The sequence below is a fragment of the Delphinus delphis genome, chromosome 12 (genome assembly GCF_949987515.2).
Source record: "Delphinus delphis chromosome 12, mDelDel1.2, whole genome shotgun sequence".
Lineage (NCBI taxonomy): Eukaryota > Metazoa > Chordata > Mammalia > Artiodactyla > Delphinidae > Delphinus > Delphinus delphis.
Genome location: NC_082694.2, coordinates 75,297,068 through 75,318,969, shown reverse-complemented (window position 1 = coordinate 75,318,969; position 21,902 = coordinate 75,297,068). Strand labels below are relative to the sequence as shown.

General features: G+C 40.0%; 1 protein-coding gene across 1 annotated transcript; it reads right to left on the bottom strand.

The window, feature by feature from the left end:
* Positions 1 to 2,445: 2,445 nt before the first annotated feature.
* LAPTM4A (lysosomal protein transmembrane 4 alpha) lies at positions 2,446 to 21,265 on the bottom strand. Its single transcript, XM_060027058.1, has 7 exons — positions 21,012 to 21,265; positions 12,025 to 12,145; positions 8,917 to 8,993; positions 8,046 to 8,168; positions 4,977 to 5,072; positions 4,361 to 4,459; positions 2,446 to 3,054 (listed from the first exon to the last, which is right to left on the bottom strand). Exons 1-7 carry the CDS (start codon positions 21,120 to 21,122, stop codon positions 2,980 to 2,982), a joined length of 702 nt encoding a protein of 233 aa, XP_059883041.1. The 5' UTR covers positions 21,123 to 21,265; the 3' UTR covers positions 2,446 to 2,979.
* Positions 21,266 to 21,902: the final 637 nt, after the last annotated feature.

The following is a 21,902-nucleotide window of genomic DNA, read 5'->3' as shown; positions in this document are numbered from 1 at the left end:
AAAAAAGAGGCCCTTATTTCCAAGTTGTCCACTAACAGGGACACAGATACAATATAACATGAGCTATAATGGAGGTAGGTGCTGGAGAGGAAAGGAAGCAGCCCAATTCACCAAATCATTCTCCAAAGCCAATTCATTGAAAGTCCATTTGTCAAATGATCAGAGGAGAGAATGACCAATGTACAGAATTTACCACTTAGTAAAATCTTCTTTTAAGTAGTATTTTTAAAATATTTCAGTATATAAAAATGTATTCTTCTGAGTACTTACTACAAGTCTGCACTTGTGCTAAACGCTGTACACACTGGCTTCAGCTTAGGAAGTTATTGTGTGAATTAAAGCTCACAGAAGTTAAGTAACTTGGCCACACTTACATGGTAAATCAGTGGCAAAACTGGGGTTTAAAACCAAGTTTATCTGAATCCATCATGTGATTTCTCGGCAGCTCCCTATACAGTCTGTCTTACAGCAGCTACTGATTTTCGGTTATGTACTAGGCACTGTACTAGGGTAGGTACATGAATTACAGCATTTATTTACAACTCTGTGAGTTATGAGTCCTTTTCCAGATGAGAGACTCCAAGAAGCTGTATAATTCATTTCAGGACTCTCATGTGTTTAAAACCCGTAGCTTCCTGTCCACTAAAAGACAGTCATCAGGGACTTCCCTGGTGCCGCAGTGGTTAAAAATCCACCTGCCAATGCAGGGGACACGGGTTCCATCCCTGGTACGGGAAGATCCCACATGCCGTGGAGCAACTAAACCCGTGCATCACAGTTCCTGAGCCTGCGCTCTAGAGCCTGCGAGCCACAACCACTGAGCCTGCACACCTAGAGCCCGTGCTCCGCAACGAGAAGCCACCGCGATGAGAAGCCCGCGCACCGCAACAAAGGGTAGCCCCCGCTCGCAGAAGCTAGAGAAAGTCCGCGCACAGCAATGAAGACCCAACACAAAAATAAATAAATAAATAAAGACAGTCATCATAATGACCTGCAATGGCCAATTCAAAAGCTCTCTGCACTGTCTCCCATCATTCCCCACTCTCCTCCCTCTCCACTCACCAAGCTACTTTTTGAACATACCTGGCGTGCTCCTGCAGGTCCCTTGGCCTGGGATATTCCTCCTTCCTCATTCCCCAGGTCTTACTCACATGTCACCTTCAAAGTGTGGCCTTTCCTGACACCGTTTAAAACTGCACTCTCCCCCCCCCCAACCTTTCCTTGTTTCTTTTTTTTTTCTCCATAGCTCTATCACTAACTTACTATACAGGTTATTTTAAATCATCTGCCTCTCCCCACTAAAATAAGACCAGGGAATTTTTTTTTTTTTTACATTTTGCCCATCCCTACATTTCTTGAACCTGGAACAAAGTACATGCTCAAAACTTATTGAATTGCATTAAACTTTTGCTCAAGATTAAATAGAAGTGAGAATTGGGTATTGAACCCAATAGAGGATGCCAGAGAGAATGTGTATTCTGGTGAGCTCAATTTTGGGAACAAGGGCCTCATGGGACCCTTGAGCTGACAGATCTCAGAAACACTTGGAACTTTACAGAGCTTTTGCAGCTATACAGTGTTAAGTAAAAGTTGAGAAAGTGAAGCAAGATAGCCAAAACCACAATACAGAGTGGCATGGACAAGTGTAGGTGTGGGTGAAGATAGCTAGAGAAGGAAATTGAGTAATTAAAAAGATAAGCAAACCTCAATACAATATTTTGAAGGCCAAGAGAAGAGTGATTTTGAAGGTTAGGTAGTTGGTAACACTGAATGACTAAAAAAAAATGAAGTCAGAAAGGATAACAGAACTTTGTGATTTAGGAGGGCATCAGCATCTCACGAGACATTTTTGTGGGAATGCGAAGAGAGTATCAAACTTATGAGTCAGAATGGTGAAATGTATGAGCTACTCATGGTGAAGCTGCTTATTTTAAAAAACAGGACTAAGCATTTATCTTTCAGTGTTACCTCTATCTGAATTTCAGAATCAAATATACTAAGTAACCTAGTGTTTCTCTAGCACTAGCAGAAGGAAAAAAATGAACTTTTAAAGGCAAACAGTTTGGGTATATTTACTGGGATATTTAACTGTTACGTGACAACAGTTTTCCCTCTGATGGAAAATGATCCCTTAACAATAACATTTTCCCCTTCCTTGGTGGAAATAATTGGGATTAATATATTATGACTGTTCTCCAGTTAAAAAGTGTAAGGCCTGTGTCCTTTCCCAGAAGACAAACCTGCTGCGAATGAAGTAGTGATCAGAAGCTGTGATGGTCCACACATCCACTCCAGGGACAGGAACAGGCCCAGCTGGGTCCACCGAGCTTGGCTATGGCTATTCTCAAAGTACTAAAAAACCCTGGCAGTCTGAGTTTATTGTAATAGAAAATGTTGGGTTTCACCTATCAAAAAAGGATAACAGATTAAAAAAAAAAAACAATAAATATTTCAGAGATTTATTAAAGCATCTTATCACAAAGATGGAAACATACAAAATTAGAAACATGCAACCATCATCTTCCACAGTCAAGTTAAAATGTTATATATTTTTCCTGTTTTCAGAGCTGAAAATCTCGGATCTTATACCGAACTCGCTCACCCTGAATATTTCATTCATTCTTCCTGGAAGTATCCAGGGCAGCAAATAACCAAAATGCAAACTATTATATAAAGAAAGTGCAGTTAAAAAAGAATATGTGTGAGAATGCCCGCTTCCCACCCACCCCCCAATCAAAGGCAAACAATGGCACTTTGCTCTTGCTTAACCTAGATTGTCTTCAAAAACTATTAAAATGTAATACACTTAACAACAACAAAATCTGACTTTTAATAGCTATCCAAAAAGCTTGTTAGTGTTTAAACAAAGGAAAATGTACTTTATATCCAATAAGTTTGAAGAGCCCTGTGTTGCAGCATTTTGTAAAATAAACAAGACAAAAAGCTGGTATAGGGTTTATTGACAAAGGCAGAATTTCTTCAGGCAGGTATGTAAGGAGGTGGTGGTTCCTTCTCAGGCATCTTCACTGCCATTTCATAGGTTGGCAAAACATACTGAAGAGAGACAAAAAATTATATTAGACTTAATTCTCCTTTAAAATTCTATCTGAATAATTCAGCTTTCAGAATTAATACCTTTAATAGGGGTATATAAACCTACGGAAGAGCTGAAGAAACCATTAGCTAAGTACACTTCACCCTTGAGTACACCTGACCCTTGAGCAATGTGGGCATTAGGGGCGCCGACACTCTGCACAGTTGAAAATCCACATATAACTTATAGATGGCCCTCCGTATCTGCAGTGCCACATCTGCAGATTCAACGCAGACTGTATAGTACTGTAGTATTTACTACTGAAAAACATCTACATATTAGTGGACCCTCGCAGTTGAAACCCATGTTGTCTGAGGGTCAATTATAGCTCCTGAGAGTAGAGGTGACTAATAACCTGGAGCTTTTACACGCAGGTGAGACGTCTGATCCAAGATCACTAGAGATGGATGATGGAAGGAGGGAGGGCAGACAAAATTTTGCTTCTGAACTGACCCTGAGGCTACCAGGACGCCTTGACAGGCGGTATGTGCCGCCACCCTCCCCTCGCTCCACTGTGACTGATAAAGCAGCAGTGCCAAGTACACCTCAGGAACTTAGGATCTCGGTGAAGGGTCCCGCTGAACCACGCTAAAGGAACGCTCCATTATGAGGCTGTATTTCATCAGAATCTGTAGGCAAAGGATCAAGTACTTGTGTCTTCTGCTCTAAGGTAAAGGGCACATCTGTGTAGAAGAGTGGCATTTTTAATCTAAGTGACTCTAATGTGACAGGCTGGCCCTACATGGGTCACATATACTCTACATGCTGGAAACCTGGGAAAACAGTACAGCAGCAACTAGAGGGCCTGAGAGGTAGGCCTCCCAACAGACTCCTGGAATCCACTGCATTCATCTCCCCACAGGAAAATCAGCTTCCCCACTGGATCATATGGATGTTTTCGGAAAGCAACACAAGCTTCAGTTGATGGTACCCTATCCTTAGAAGTTCCAGAAGCCAAGAGCCTGGCTCGCCCACACTGCGGTTCCCTGTCTGATCTCCCCCTCAAAATGTAATGCTTGGAGACCGATTACGAATCAAACCTATTGGCCAAACAGAATGAGATGAGCAGTGCAGGGTGCCTCTAGCCCATGTACCCAGGATTCCAAGTGAGAAAGGCTGAAACTTGTAGATACAAGCTATCCACAAGTTTAGGATTATCCCTAAACCACAGTTATGGCATTGAAGAGAAAGTCAAGATCCAGGGTCTTCTCTTTGGAATAACTGATAAAGGCTAGTGAAGATTTAATACTGTAAAGGATCATTCACCTGTGGAGGTGCTTCAAAGGCCGGGTACACAGCAATCTCTGGCATGTTTCTGTTGTTGATATATTTATAACAGTTCCAAACACAGTTGATTAGATAAGCCTAAAAGAATACAAACAAAATTTACATATGCTCGAAACTCAATAGACCACCTGCTCTAAAATGAAGGTGACTTATAATGCTCTCCCCACTTTTCTCCACGGAGAAGGAGACCGGCATCCACTTGGACCTAGCACAGGCCAGGTGCTTTCCCTACCTGCCCTCACTTAAATGTCACAGGTTTTATTACCACTGTTTTACAGAGAAACCAGAGTTTGGGATTCCAATTCAAGTGTGACAACCATTGTGCTGCAGAAGAAATTCTATTTCTGAACCTTTGGAATTTTAACAGATTTTCAATCCAAATCATGAACCACATCCAAAAACACAATGATGTTCCTTAGGAAGAATCCTGGCGCTTCCAACCACTGCCTGGAAACAAGAGGGAGGACGTTCCCTGGAAGCTGTCTCTACCACTACATCAGAATAGGAGAACTGTAAGGAGACACAGCAACAAGAAGGTTTAGATGGACAGTGTCACAGTCCAAATGGCCCCCCAAATATTTAGTGAGCAACTCACCTTAAAAATGATGAACAAGGCAAAGAATACAAGAACAATGAACAGGAGGCAGCTGGAGTCCAAAGCCAGGAGGTCATCTTTATAGGGAAAATCAGGCTGTAAAAAAAAAGGGGGGGTGGGGGATGAATAGGCAGAGCAGAAAGGATTTTTAGAGCAGGGAAACTATTCTGTTATGATATCACAATGGCGAGTACAGGTCATTACACACTTGTCCAAATCCCCAGAATGCACAACACCAAAAGTGACCTCTAATGTAAACCACGGACTTTGAGTGATGATGTATCAGTGCAGGTGCATCAACTGGAACAAATATCCACTGTGGCTCAGAATATGGACTGTGAGGGAGGCTGGGTGGGCAGGAGGGGGTATATGGGAACTCTGTACTTTCTGTTCAATTTTTCTATGAACCTAAAACTGCTCTAAAACTAAAGTTTATTAATTAAACATATACACACACACTTATAATTCAGCCATGGCACCTGTATTTTGTGATAACCTAGAAAGCATCTTAAGAATACAAAAGGCACCCAAATCTGAACTGATATTCCAATAAAAATTTATAAACAGAATTTAACTCAAAGTGCTTTTTAAGCCTCAGCATCACTAATGCATGCTACTGATCACTTAAAATATATGTCTGAACACTCAGAATACTCCTAAGAGTCTACACTGAGCTCATTTTACATCTTCCTGGCCTTTGGGAACACACTGTCTCCTGTACATGACCCCAGATTTGTCCCTGGGTCACTAAGTCAGGAGGTGCTGAGATTTACCTAAGTTTCATGGGCCATTCAGTCCTACATGGGGAAAATGATTTTTTAAAAGCCAAGTGTCAGCAATTCCCTGGTGGTCCACTGGTTAGAACTCCGTGCTTCCACTGCGGTAGCCGGGGTTCCATTCCTGGTCGGAGAACTAAGATCCCACAAGCCTCACGGCGTGGCCAAAAAAAAAAAAAAAAAAAAAGCCAATTGTCAGTCTCAATGCTCATCAGAAAGGGGCCAAAAGAAGGCACGTCCCTGGTTATGAAGCCAGGCAAGCTTATACTATTTACTGGACACATAAAATGTTCTGAAAAAGATCAGCTGTATTTTTTTTTTAATTTATTTATTTTTGGCTGTGTTGGGTCTTCGTTTCTGTGCGAGGGCTTTCTCTAGTTGTGGCGAGTGGGGGCTACTCTTCACCGCGGTGCGCGGGCCTCTCACTGTCGTGGAGCACAGGCTCCAGACGTGCAGGCTCAGTAGTTGTGGCTCACAGGCCTAGTTGCTCTGCGGCATGTGGGATCTTCCCAGACCAGTGCTCGAACCCGTGTCCCCTGCATTGGCAGGCAGATTCTCAACCACTGTGCCACCAGGGAAGCCCAGATCAGCTGTATTCACTCAAATATTTCTTTAGCATTTACTGTGTGCAAGGCAATGAGCTAGGTTCAGGGAGAAAGGCATTACAAACTAATTTAGGATTTACAAGCTGGCCAACAGAGAAAGCATCTTCCAGTCTGGGACACCAAGTGAATAACAGAACAGAGAAACCACTGGGGTTCTGCCAAAGGAATAGAAAATTCCTTTTGATGTTCTTCTATAAAGTTCATTTAATCTTTTAAAACTTCTAACTGTTTTTAATGGAAACATCAACACAAAGGCCCAAATAATTTTACATTTTCATTAAAAAAGCACACAGAAATCCCAAGGACCAGAAGAAAATCGTATCCACACACCAACCCCAAACCCTAGCTACGAAGTGTCTCCTTGGAACAAAAGTGTTCTTTAAGCCTTCATCTATAAATAAGAAAAGGACAAAAACTCAATGGGACCGGCTCCAGGGGGTACGTTATAAATTTTATTCAGAAGCCTTGCAAATTTTCAGCCAAGGACTACGTGATCAGGGAGAACTATGCTCAGGAAGCTGCTGACCAGGCCAGCAGGCCCTGCCCCGGGCCACCTCTCTCCAGCCCCATCACAGGCTGCTCCCACCACGTCTGCCGGGCCACCGCGGTCACCTCTGAGTTCCCTGACTATATGCCACGTTCCTTCCTGCATCTCTTTTACCTGGAACTTTCTTCTGTACTTTTCCTATCTCAAGTCCTGCTCAGACTCTTGAGTGCAATTCAAAGTTCACTTCCCACCCCAGGTGTGGTATCTGTGTGATACCCACTCACAAAGCAACCGACACTTTTACTTCACTGTTTTTATCACAATTTTAATTCAATAACCGTCAACTTCCCAATTCTTTCACTAGAAAGTAAGTTTTAACTGATGTAGCCCTAGGACTGAGCAGAGTGCCTTGCACACAGGAAGCCATCAACAAATGTTTTTTGAATGAATGAATAATAAATTTGTGGTATGCAAAATGGACTATCTGAAGTGGGTTTCAAGAAAATTCCCCAAAAGACAGCATTTGTTAAATAAACTTCCATTCATCTGGATCCCACACCTCCATCCAGACCTTACTTCAGCCCACAGTGTTCCCTGCCTCTCCATCCCATGTCATTAACTTATGCTCATTTACTGCTGTCATGGAACAGCCCTAGCTTATTATCACAAATGAGATCTTCATGTCTTGACTCCCCAAACACATGCTTTGCTCCTCGAAGAGAAGGAAGTTATGTTTCCATTTATACCATTCACTAACAGTTTGCCTAGAATAGAGTGAAGGCTATAGAAGGCATCAAATATTTGCTACAGATGCCTGCAAAGACAGAAAGCTACAACTCCAATAAGTGCCAAATACAGTCAAATTATTATGTTTTTTTTTTTTTTTTTTTCTGTGTTGTGGCCGGTATCCCCACCTCTCTATTATGTTTTTCATATACCCAAAACAAAAGATGAACTACTCCTGAAGTTCTATGATATCCATCTTTAGGGACTTTTAATAGCGGATTGTCCACGTGGTATGGCAAGAAGATATTCTATTTTCATCTTTTTGGTTTCAACATGGTCATTAAGAGTAGTAATGATAATTGCTTTAAAACATTTTAAAAAAGAAACAGGGGAGGTTAAAATAAAAATAGTGCCCAAAAGCTGACTCTGAATTTCAATGAATGGAAAAAAAAGTTTAATTAGCATACACACTTACTAACTGATCCAGATATTCTTTGATTCTTGGCAAGTAAGTGAGAGAACTGATAGCAACCAGGCAGCTGAGAACGAAGTCAAAAAGCCGGTAACAGAAGAACGGAATCAGCCAACCCACTTGATACTGAAGGAAAGAAAGAGCAACCACAACATCACATCAGGTATATGCAATGACTGGGTACCATTCAGTAAAACTCAGAACTAACACACCATTGTAAAGCAATTATACCCCAATAAAGATGTTAAAAAAAAAAAGAAGATGTGGCACATATATACAATGGAATATTACTCAGCCATAAAAAGAAATGAAATTGAGCTATTTGTAATGAGGTGGATAGACCTAGAGTCTGTCATACAGAGTGAAGTAAGTCAGAAAGAGAAAGACAAATACCGTATGCTAAAACATATATATGGAATTTAAGAAAAAAAAAATGTCATGAAGAACCTAGGGGTAAGACAGGAATAAAGACAGACCTACTAGAGAATGGACTTGAGGTTATGGGGAAGGGGAAGGGTGAGCTGTGACAAAGCAAGAGAGTGGCATGGACATATGTACACTACCAAATGTAAAATAGATAGCTAGTGGGAAGAAGCCGCATAGCACAGGGAGATCAACTCGGTGCTTTGTGACCACCTAGAGGGGTGGGTTAGGGAGGGTGGGAGGGAGGGAGACGCAAGAGGGAAGAGATATGGGAACATATGTATATGTATAACTGATTCACTTTGTTATAAAGCAGAAACTAACACACCATTGTAAAGCAATTATACTCCAATAAAGATGTAAAAAACAATACAAAATAAATTTTTTAAAAAAATTAAAGAAAATAAATAAACAGCAAAAAAAAAAAAAGTTAAAATCATAGAATACTTACAGAAATTGCTCCGTATACCAGCATTGAACTGATGATAAACATAAGAACAGAGACGGCAAAAAGAACACAGGCATTATCTAAGAAAACAAAAAGAAGAATCTAATTAAGCTACTTATATAACAAAAAGAATAAAACTCTTTATGACAAAATAATGTTATTAAGTAATGAAGTTTGAGAAATCCGTGCCTTTTTCTTGTTTGTTAAACGGCCACAACTCACTGCCACTTATTTAGGATGGCACATGAAGCAGGTACTCTGCCAGCGACAGATCTCTGCTCAGAGTCTAACTTCTGAAGATGTGAAATAGATAATTATAATTCAGTGTGGCAAGTGCTACAACAGAAGCAGAAACGATTAGTTTTGCCTGTAGAATCAGGGAAAAAATATGAAAGAAATGGTACAAGTTGGGTCTTGTGAGATAAGCAGGGTTTGACTGGAGCAAAAGGCTGGTATTTGCTTAAGAGACAGATGTATTAAACACAGGGTTATACAGATGCCCCCAACTGCCTTAGATAAAATACACAGCCTGAAATTCAAGTTTCTCCCTTAATCCCCCACTCCCATTTCAACACCCAAAATCCCTGCTCCGCATCCCTTCAACCATGGCTTCTCTGCTACATCCTGGTCTATTTTCTTCTTTGTTCCTCAACCCTTCCTCAGATTGCTGCCTTTCTCTACATTAATCCATGTTCACTAAATTTTCTCACAAAGCACTCATGTAATCTCAAACAAAACAAAAACAAACCAAAAGAGCCCCCACACTTGACTTGATGAGCTTCTCAGCACAAATCTAAAGCTGATTCTCTGACTCTGGCTAGTTAAGAACCTGAAAGGCACTAATAATGATGAATGATTAGACTAACTGCTGAATGTCCACACTACTGGATAAACGTTATGTATCATCTTGTCACTTGGCAATGCACACAGCATCAATATCTGGCACTAAACTAAGTAAGAACAGCCCTCTTTAAATTTTCCTAGAGGACACAGGATAGCTAAACGTTAAGGACTTAAAGAACCTCCCTGCTGCAGCACGCAAAATGGCACTCAAAGGGAAGAATTCAAATATAAACAAACTTGAAAGCAAAATTTATCATTCAAACAATCAGCTTTCAAAAATCTGTTACTGGAAGACTAGGAGTGGATTTTGACTTCTTAAAGTGTCGGAATAATTAAAGTGAAGTTCAAGGTCTTTCGCTGGAGCAACAAAAAGCAAAACAGGAGAGATGGGGTGGTGGGTGGGAAACACATTTCATGCCTGGAACAAGGGACACTCCAGTATGTGTGAATCAATAAGGCAAACAAAATATGAGAGGCTAGATGCCAGAGAAGAACCTCAGGTTCCCAGCCACCATTACATTCAGCACCTCCTTTGGAGGCCCCAAGTGTCCACCCATCTCCAAAGTGAGTATAAATAAGGATGAATTCATATTTGAAAAACAGCCTGCATATGCTGCAGAAGTATTTCCTATAAACTGAGTGTCACTGATTTGGCTGATTAAAAATAACTATTTGGCTGATTAAAAATAACTAATCACAAACCTCATTTTAAAAAATCAGTTATCAGGCCAATGATTAGAAATTAACTTACCTTTGCAATACTGGGTCTGTAGGAAAGTAAAATCTTACCTTCCAAAGAAACACCAACTACCATATGACCAAGAACTATGTATTTTTTTTTATATTTGCTCAATAACAGGGCTTCGGTAGAATATAATCAACAAACATATGATAATGAATAGATCTGATTTTCTCTATAGCAGCAACAACACTCACGCAACATGCAATGAATCTGTGACTTCTTCTCTGCAGCTCTAACAACAGTCAGTTGTACAGACCTACGAGAATCTCAATAACCATAAATCTTTTTCTACACCTCAATTTTAAGAGAAACACACATGACAAGGGAAAACGCTGACATTAGCAGGTTCAGTAAAATTTTACAGCCTAAAGTAAAATTGTATAAATGCCAAAAAACGTCACCGGAAGCTAAAGTTTTATTTATTGTTCTATTCTGGCTTTTAAATAAAAACAGATTACTCAGAAGAAAAAAAATCAAATGCCAGAAAGTATGTTTCTGTATGTTCTTGGTATTTCTGCTATCAATTTGACAACAAAATTAAAGGATTATATATACTGTATTTGGAAATACAATCAGGAAACTCATTTAAAAAAAAAAACACTTTAAAAACACAGTATGAACAACTGTTAGTGTTATCATACTACAATGTATAACAGATGGCCAGAAAACTCTACTTGGCTCCTAAAATAGGTTAGCCCTGAGGACAATGAATCATTTGAATTAATAACCAAATTTTTTTTAAAACTTCATTAATGGATCAGAGAAGATCATAATGTACAGAAGTACAGAACTTTATGATAAAAGCTAATCTAAAAAGAGCCTACAATATAAATACAACACACATGTGAACTGGGAACATTTTTCTGAAATGAAATTTTTCTGAAGAAGAAATTGTTCACACTAAAAAGTTTGAAGCATAATTTTCTGTTCAAATATTAAATGTTTAACATAATTTTAATATAAAATTAAACCTGTATGTTAGAGAAAGATAAATAATGAAAAATACTGCTATCAGGGAATAAATAGGTTTAAAAAGGTAATTTCCATGAACATTCATTCCATGAATGTTCTAGGAGTACTCTATTTTTAACGCCAATGTCAAATCTTCATCTAAACAATAAAAATATATTAAGAATTGAGGCCCTGGGCAAAAGATACCACCAAATATTCAAATAATTCACATTTTATACTTTACTGTAAGATTTTTGCTCCATGAGCAAATCCATCCTCTACTACAACTTGTCAGCTAACCCTCAAAGGCTCAGTCTTTTTTGTAATTCCTTCTCCCCTCCTCTCTCCACAGTACCCAAATGTATACAATACACATTTCTCAAAAATCTTCTAGCAGTCTATTACATTTTCTGGCTACAAATGCTCAATTATAATGCTCAATTATAATTTTTAAAAAACCTACAAAAACATTTTGTGCCTCGGCAAGTATAATAACAAACATAATTTAATCAATCCTCCTCCAAGTTAACTGTATGTGTGTAATCAGCAGGAGATATTCTCAACTAAAAACATACCAGCCATTCTCTCGGACGAATAGTAATTGCCAATGACTTCATACTGAATGTTGACAGCGGGCATTGAGTTTGGATGTGTTACTTCCACAGTCAGCAAAATTGCCATCAACAGGTTGACCACCTGTGAAAGATAACATTTTACCAATTATACTACTAGCCAGGGAGTGAGCGGTCCTCAGCACAATCTTTAGATGTCTTCCCCTATTTAACACTGTTTTTCCCTGAAGTAACAGAGACACAAAAAGGGGACTACCTGTGAGACAAAATACACAATACCATTTTAAGAATACTTTAAAGTTGGGGGCTCCCCTGGTGGCGCAGTGGTTGAGAGTCCGCCTGCCGATGCAGGGGACACGGGTTCGTGCCCCGGTCCGGGAGGATCCCACATGCCGCGGAGTGGCTGGGCCCATGTGCCACGGCCGCTGAGCCTGCGCATCTGGAGCCTGTGTTCCGCAATGGGAGAGGCCACAACAGTGAGAGGCCCGCGTACGCAAAAAAAGAATACTTTAAAGTAAATATTTCATAAAGTGAAAGTACAAACTTAATCATTTCAGAGAAAAGATGTTTGACTGATCCTGTGTCAATATAACAGAAGAAGGCACAACAATGAAAAATGAGAGATCATCACAAATTGTTCATTTGAATCACATATTTATTCATATCCCAGTCTCAGAATTTCCAGATTTGAAGAAGCTAATCTATCAGATAAATATAATTTCAATGGGCTAAGTATGTAATGATCCATCAGATACGCCTAAAGCCCCTCCACAGTTATCTCCTGTCCAGCGATAGGTAACTATAAACTCTTGAGCTACACTCAAATGCTTAAAAAGATTCTGACTGTGTCATTTAACTTTCACCTATTGGTCTTAATTCTACAGTTTGAGATAATTTGCTACCCCTTCTGAATAAGTGCTCCTCTGACACGTAAGGGCAGCCAACATATGCCTCCAAATATTGTCTTTTCTAGAATAAACGCTCAGGTACTTAAACCAGTTTTCTAACCAGCATATTTTCCAGCTGGCTCACTAGTTCCTCTTTGCTCCCCTCCATACACACATTCCAGTTTGTTCAACATACTATTAACATGAGAGAAGATCAGCCTGATCACAACACATCTGGATCTCAGTTCCCATATCCTGGGCTAACAAATTTCAATTAACGCAGCCTGAAACGGCACTGGCTGCATAAATCTTTTAAATGTCACATGAGTGACTCCCTAAAACTCCCAGTTCTTTTTCACATTTGATCCTGCTAAGCTACCACCTGTATCTACATGTAGAGTTGGATTCAGAGGCCCAAGCATAAGCGCTTATATATGTTTGCAATCAAATTTCATCTTATTAACATTCTTGCCTATCAAGATTTTCTCCATCTATATTCTGACACCCTGCGGATAGACTTACTCTCAGCTGCCTGCATTTGAAAATATGATCATCATATAATGAGAATCTCCAACTAAGTCATAAGCAAAAGAACAGGGCTGATGACAAAGCCGCCAGACAGAGGCTGTTCTCTTCCCATCAGCCAGCAACCTCTGAATAAAAGTCTTTATCTAGTCCAGAGAAACATCTTGAGACTTTGTCAAACATCTTGCTGAAATCCCATCATTGGTATCTGGTGAATTTTCTTAGTCTACCAGGGTGTAACTCCAATTCAAAAAGGAAATTCTCTAGGCCTCTAGTTGTTAGTGAATTGTACAGTTATCCCAGGAGGCACCACTTCCTTTAAGTGATCAAAACAACACTAATGATTTGAGGATTGGAGTAGGCTTCCCTATCTAGAGTTCACAGAATCTGTCTTCCTTCCCTTTGTGAACATTCGATACTTTCAAGGGATATGGGAGCTTTACCAACAGTGTTTTAAACAATCTCTATTATGTAGCTCTCTCCTGTCCACCCTGAATAACACAGCTTATCAGCTGAAGGCATTTCACATTCTATAAGACATGCAGCCCAAGTTTTATCTTTAAATAAGATAAACAGTGTCACAATACCTAATTCAGAATCAATTGATATTTCTGACTATATACTATAAATAAGTAAATTCATCTATATTACTTCACTTATTCCTCACAACAATCTTGTGAAGTAAATATTACTTACACCCATTTGCAGATGGGTAAACTAAGGTTCAGCAAAGTGAAATAACTTGTGTTAAGTTCACTGAGCTGAAGAGCTAGGATACAAATCTGGTTCTTTTTTAGGCATCCTTCTTCTTACCACTATAGGATTACTTATAACCATTCCTAAGCAACCCTTGTTTTGAGATCTTTCCAAAATAAACCATTATTTAAGGCTATAAAATGTTTATACTTTACCCTCTAAATAAATATGTTCAGTAACGTGCCTTTTTTCTTGCACTGCTCTAAAGCAAGGTATTTTATCCTTCAATGCTTGAAAGGTCTTACAAGGGACAATCATATTTGCAAGGTGACTCTCCAGTTGAAGGCTGACTTTTTTTTTTTTTTTGCCCACTTCTATTGCGATGGGTTTTGGACAGTATATGTGGTGTATGAGTATGAGTTAATACAATCACATGAATTAATTATTGAACAAACAGATACATCTACTAAAACACTGTATATTCTGTGTATGGAAATGAGTTAGAAATCAATTCACCAAACTCTTCTTTGCTAAGCACAATACGGTCATAGTTTAAAAGCTCTGCACTGCACAGAAAAACACTTTCATGTCAAGAAAAACATGCAAACTCAATTACTAAGTGAAGGACATGACACAACAAAGATATTCAGGAGTTCAATTTTCCCTTCTTAAATATTTGTATCACATGTAGGATTTATAAAAATCTCTTTTCTTCTCTTCCATGGGTAAGTCACAGACTCACCCATTATTATCTTCTAGTATTAGTGACACTTCAAATTTCTTTTCACTGTGAGTCATACCCCCGAATATTAAACAAAACAAATATAGGTCTAATCAAAAGGACCAAGAAATGGTAAAATAAATTCAGCACTATTTCATTAAATGCTCAATTTTTCAAATCTTCATTGAATTAACTATATTTCATTAGCACCCCAACTTAACATTTTAAAGTACTAATCTGGAAAACCCATCCTTGTGATCTTAAAAGATACATCACTGAGCACCTATCCTGTGCTCATAAGCAGGCCCTATCCTATTTACTTTTGATTACAGTTGATATTTCTACTAAGTTCCATGTAGCGTTTTTCAAAACACACATAAAACTTTATAGTTTTGTAATATAAAATTTCTATGAAGAGAGCAACTATATACAAACAATTCCAGAATATTTATTCCTGATTCATTTTTCCCTTTTACTGCATTCATGAAAGAAAATTAGTAAAAATGTAATTAAAATAATGGTCAACTTCTAAACCTAGTAATATGGAGAGGTATAGAATGCAGCAAATATGTCAACAGCATGGGCAATGGACACACCAATGTAGGAGCAGTACTGTATTTAGTGAGAAAAACAATATGGTTTGTGTTATAAGCCTAGTGCACACTTTATATAAGTAAACATACAGCAGCTGAAGACCAGATGTGTTAGATTTCACTTGTTTCAAAGGAATAGTATCAGATCCTTGGAAGCACTCAGCCTGGGGAGAGTAATTCCTCTTTGCTTCTCATTTCATCGCCACACCCATCCCAGAAGACCCTTGAGGACCGGTTTTGTTTCTGTTTTATTTTTTAATCATTATTCTTTAGTTTTCCCACAGCATATTTTGCCACAACCTAATATCTGCGAAGACTATAATTAGAACAGTGTTTTAGGGCAACCTGATGGGGTCTCAAGCAAGTCAGAGAGCCGTCATCAGAGAGAGACCAAAATGGACTATCTTTAAAAATGTTGTTAAATGTATATATAGTTGAATGTACGTATACAGTTGTTGTTTACCATTATGTGCAGTTACAAATGAGTTATTCCTACTATTTTTGGAGGAGATAATTCATTTAATAAATGTCTAATAAGTACTTCAAATGCTCTAATAAGTTACTATTAAACACACAGTTTATAGAGAAAGGCATACCATCTTCCTCCCTCAAGGAGGACATCTTGCTGTAGGGGGTAAAAATTTTTAAAAAGATAATCATACTAATGTGTAATTAGTACTATTTAGTAAGTACATACAAGAGGTATGCAGTAACTTTTCCAGGTACACAGTAAGGAAACCAGATCCCTCTGGCTGGGAGTCAAGGAAGCTTCATCAAGAAAACAACTGAACTATTAAAAAACTAACTGTATAGGAAAACATAGGAAGAACACTCTTTGACATAAATCACAGCAAGATCTTTTCTGACCCACCTCCTAGAGTAACGGAAATAAAAACAAACAAATGGGACCTAATGAAACTTAGAAGGTTTTGCAGAGCAAAGGAAACTAAAAACAAGATGAAAAGACAACCCTCAGAATGGGAGAAAATATTTGCAAACGAATCAACAGACAAAGGATTAATCTCCAAAATATATAAACAGCTCATGCAGCTCAATATTAAAAAAAAAAAACCAATCCAAAAATGAGCAGAAGACCTAAATAGACATTTCTCCAAAGAAAACATACAGATGGCCAAGAGACACATGAAAAGATGCTCAACATCACTAATTATGAGAGAAATGCAATCAAAACTACAATGAGGTATCACCTCACATTGGTTAGAATGGGCATCATCAGAAAATCTACAAACAATAAATGCTGGAGAGGGTGTGGAGAAAAGGGAACCCTCTTGCACTGTTGGTGGGAATGTAAATTGGTACAGCCACTATGGAGAACAGTATGGAGGTTCCTCAAAAAACTAAAAATAGAATTACCATATGACCCAGCAATCCCACTACTAGGCATATACCCTGAGAAGACTATAATTCAAAACGACACATGCACCCCAATGTTCATTGCAGCACTATTTACAATAGCCAGGTCATGGAAGCAACCTAAACGCCCACTGACAGACAAATGGATAAAGAAGATGTGGTACATATATACAATGGAGTATTACTCAGCCATAGAAAGGACTGAAATTGGGTCATTTGTGGAGACAGGGATGGACCTAGAGACTGTCATACAGAGTGAAGTAAGTCAGAAAGAGAAAAACAAATATTATATATTAACGCATATATGTGGAATCTAGAAAATGGCACAGATGAACCAGTCTACAAGGCAGAAATGGAGACACAGGTGTAGAAAACAAATATATGGACACCAAGGGGGGAAAGTGGGGGGTTGGGGGTGGGATGAATCAGGAGATTGGGACTGACATATATACACTAATGTGTATAAAATAGATAACTAATAAGAACATGCTGTATAGCACAGGGAACTCCACTGTACAGTAGAAACACAACATTGTAAAACAACTATACCCCAATTAAAAAAATAATAAATAACTAACTGGAATTGGCAAAATGGTTGTTAATGGTTGAAGCTGTATGATAAGTAAATGAAAGGTTTTTATACTATTTCATTATTTTTGTGAATTTGAGATTTTTCTCAATAAAGTTTTTAAAAAGTGACTTGGGGGAGAGCATTTTGGAGAGCATATTCAAAGGCACTGAGACAAAAAAAAAAGGTATTTGAGGAAAGATACTAACTTTTAAATATACACAAGTTATCCTTATTTAAAGGAGTCGGGGGTGAGGATTGGAAAGGAACACAGCTTGAGGGAGCCTGTCTTCACTTCTACCTCAGCTACCTACCTTTTAGACTGTTTATGGTGAAGACACTCATGAAAAATTAGCCATATATTAAATCTTTCCAAGACCTAAAATTATAACAAATGCTCAAAATGTCTTCTTGTAGTACACCATTAACCATGAAAGAGGACACCCCTGCAGCAGACTTTTAAGCTCATTTTCAATCGTTCAATAAGCATCTGCACTTACACCACATAAGAAACTGTTGTTTAAAATCACATGGCTTCAAATTTTTCAATAAATGATAGAAAAAACAATTTATGAACGTCAGAGTTTAAACTGGAGCTCATTCTGAAATTTCATATTACTTAAACCAGGTATTAAGCCAGGCATGCTTCTTTCAACTGGCTCTGGCGTCTCTGTGTCCTACTGCACTACTTAATACCATACAATTAATCCTTTACTATACAGTGTGCAATCGCCTAACATGCGACCAGTAGAGGCAGTTCTAGAAGGCAATGACACTATATCAGATACAAAGTCGTTGCTACAGTGTCTGCACCCGGCAGGAGGGAGGACTGAACCCCTAGGTTCCAAACAGCACAGGGCAATCTAAAGAGAATCATATTCTCCCACCTGGAACAGAAGAGGAAGAGTATCCCCGACAAGGTACTTGGAGAGGGAAGTGACATTCCAGTTCACCCACCCACTCCCATATTATTTCTCTTAGTAAAGAAGCTTCTGGCAAAAAAATGCACTGTTCAGACAACTCCTCTTCGTTTTGTGTCTTGGTGATCTTGTTTTCTGAATGTTACATGTCTCCCCAACTAGACAGATATTGTGTCTTTGTATTGCCAGGGTCCTGAAGCCACACTTTTTAAAGTCACCAATACAATTACAATACTGTAATCCACAAAACCAATGGCCTTTTCCAGTTCTTAATGTAATTTGAATCTGATATTACTGATCACCTTCTCCTTCTCTCTTGACACTGTACCGTTAAGTTTCACTTTTGTATCTTTGCTCCAAAGTTCTTTGCAATACCATCAGTATCTTAATGGCAGATGCCATGGCCAAGACAAGAAACACTTCAGAGCCTCTGTGTGGCAGCTAATAGGAACACAAAAGACGAATAACACATCTCTGTGATTTACTCTTTTTGTATGTGCACCACAGCCATTTACACTGTAGATAATCAATATATGTCTTAAAACAGATTAACTGATGTAAGCAGCTCATAATATTCTACTAACCAGAGAAATCCATGCAAAGAAAGAACAGCTACGGCATCTTTCTATAAAACTAAAGCACGCAAAAAGGATGCTATGCAAAATGTTTTCACATCAAGTCCTTCCAGTGGGAAACAGATTTACAACTCCCTGTTCCCTATGTTGGGAGAATAAATGCCCTTACTAAAGTTCTTCTCTCTGCATTTTGAGTTTCATGGTTTATAACTCCTAATTTTCCTTGCTATTCCCTTAATTTTTATGAGCTGAGCCCATAGCATCAAAAAAACATCTGCCTTGGAAAGAAATACAGCCAATTACATTCGGATGGTTGAAACTGAGATGGTGCTTATTTTCTTCTTGAGGAGTTAGAAATCCTTTGTTCTGTGAATGGAGGCAAGGATATGAGAAGAAACAGGAAGAGTAAGTTTGCAGGTTGAGTTCCAGGCTGCTGAGCTCTTTCTCAATTAAGTAGGAGGGAAGGTCATCTTCTAGGGATGAGGGAAGCAGGGTTGACTAAGAGGCCTGAGGACCCTAAAGATTTGAATTATTCATTTAGGGAAGGCAGAGCTAAGGACAAACAAAAGAAACTGAAGACCCAGACCCTTAGCAAGATGAAGAAATAAAAAGTTAGAAATACAATGCTGCTGTTGCCCTGATCTGATCAATGTCCAGTTTTACAAATCAGTTAAAATACAAAGGGGGGGGCGGTCTTCGTGGGGAAATGTGATATAATTATAGCAATGATGTTTCTGAGTATAAAAATAATGGAAATATTAAAATAAGCTTAGAAACAACCCAATAAGCCTACACATTCAAGTTTTGTTGTTTTTAATGTGCATTCATGAAGCAAGACTGTAAATAACAACATGGCAATTAGGAATAAAGTAGAGTTCCAATGGTCCTCTGCGGGTGGGGCATGAAACTGTATCTGCCTAACTGAAGATGATTCTCATCTGGTGTTTGCCAAATGGTGATGATTTCGATCAAACCTCTGGGTTGGGAAGAAATGAGAACAGAGAAAGGCAAAAAGATATGCCTGTGATAAAGCTTTTCCTTTTTCGCAGTTCACAGATGTTATCAGAAACTGCAGTATCACTAATGCCACAACCTCCCAAACCAAAAACTAAAAAAATCACAAAGTCATTAGCGAACATGACCGAGTCGGCAATATGAGAACTTTGTCAAATCTTCTGTAAAGTCATCATAACCTAAAACTACCTAAACAGAAGCACATATTTACAAGTCACAAATTAGATTCAATGTATATGGATACTGGAGATGGTGGTAAGAAATCACAAAGGTATTACTAGTGAACCACCAATCAATAACACTGCCAACTTGGTTCTGACATAGAATTACATAGATCTTGGCCCCCAGGGAATGCCAGCATATGTGACCAAAACGGAGTAAGCCCTCAACAAAGGTCTCAAAACCGGAATAGGTCTTTTATGAAAAGCGTCTCATGAGCACGGGATGGGGGAGTGAGGGGATCTACTGCATTAGGAAAAGGCAAATCGAGTGTATGTAAATCCTGGCAAATGGTATTACCTCCAAGCGTACTTCCACACTCACAACAGAGGCCTTTCTGCCTACATCACAAACACACTGTAACATCACAAACACACTGTAACAAATAAGGTCCAGGAACCACAGACAACTGCGTTAAAAATGGATATGTCGCCTTCCCTTCAAGCAAGAAGTAATGTTAAAACTAGGCTGCATCTATCAAGGTGCATTCCTAATTGTTTCGCTGGGAAAAAAAAAAAAATTCCAGGAAGCACTGGGGGAAGGGAGAGTTCTTTCAGGTCACGGAAGCACACAAAAAGATCCCGAAACCTGGTCATTTCCAGAGCTCCCCAAACCAAAACCTAGCACCCTCATCCCGCCCCCCAAGCCCCCCTGCTTTTCCCAGTCCCGCTTTCCTCCTCTTACTCTCGCCCAAAAACCATCTCCCTATTCCCACCTACCACCACTCCGATTCCGGGACACAAGTCTGCCCCCTCAAAGTTAGAGGCCCCTAAAAAGGTCCCCCACGCCTTCCCGCCCCACCCCCTCCCAGTGGATCCTCCCTTTCGGACCACCCCCCACTTCCCGCTCCTGGCGCATTCCCCCCAGCGCCGTACCCTCCCGCCTCGCCAGCCCTTACCATGTACCAGGTCCCCAGGATGATCGTCCCGGTGCGGACATGGCAACAGCCGCAGCACCGGGTGCTGTAGAACCGGTCGCTGCGGCTCCGCTTGAAAGTCATGGACACCATTGGGAATCTGGCGGGCCTCGTTCTTGGCCGCGGCCCTGACAAACGCCTTCTGCCCAGCGGTTGAACCCAGATAACTCCGTCACTGTCCAAAATCAAACGACGCGTTTTCTAGCCCGCCCCCGGCCCGGGCCCCAGCCAGACTCTTCGCACCTGCGCACTGAAGACCCAGCGCTGCTCTCGCGCGAGCTCGGTTTACCCTTTTCCTCCACCTTCCCCGCACACAGGCCAATGGAAGAGCGGAAAGCTAGGTGGACCCGGCCCTTGATTGGAAAAACTTGGAGATTGACAAGATCTCACGCCCAATCAGAACCGCAACTCGCCTTAGCGCTCATGGATCCCTGCCTCTTACTTGAGGGAGATGGGGGGCTTATAGGCCTAGGGTAGTTCGGAATGAGGGGAGGCGGGTGGTTCAGCATCCCCGAGATGAGAGCGGCAAGAAGAGAGGCATTTAATGGGGAAAAAAAGAGGGTCGAGATGGAGTAGGTGGCAGAAACCGGGAACGAAGGACTTTCCTGAGTGACGTCTGCCACGTACTGCTTCGGAGGCGACACGGGACCACGACTGCTCACGTGAGTTTTGCGCGTAGCTCAATTATGGGGCTGGCCAGGGGCGGTGCCCGAGGGAAAGGGGGCGGGGCTAATCCCTGCTCTGGGGCCTTCCCGGCTAAGGGAATCGGGGATTTACTGGAGGGAGAAAGGGTTAGCTTTCCACTCTCACTCACTTTGACGCCTCTTTGGTGGGAGCAAAGAAATACCATCCAGCCCTGCCAAAGGCAAGTAT

What these genes read in the sequence shown, in the direction of transcription:
- LAPTM4A (XM_060027058.1), bottom strand. Translation starts at nt 21,122, where the DNA reads ATGGTGTCCATGACTTTCAAGCGGAGCCGCAGCGACCGGTTCTACAGC. An exon ending in TTCGTCCGAGAGAATGGCTG is followed by an intron (nt 8,994 to 12,024) that starts GTATGTTTTTAG and finishes TTGTTTTCTTAG; the next exon opens with ATAATGCCTGTGTTCTTTTT. An exon ending in CCTTTGAAGCACCTCCACAG is followed by an intron (nt 3,055 to 4,360) that starts GTGAATGATCCT and finishes GTCTCTCTTCAG; the next exon opens with TATGTTTTGCCAACCTATGA.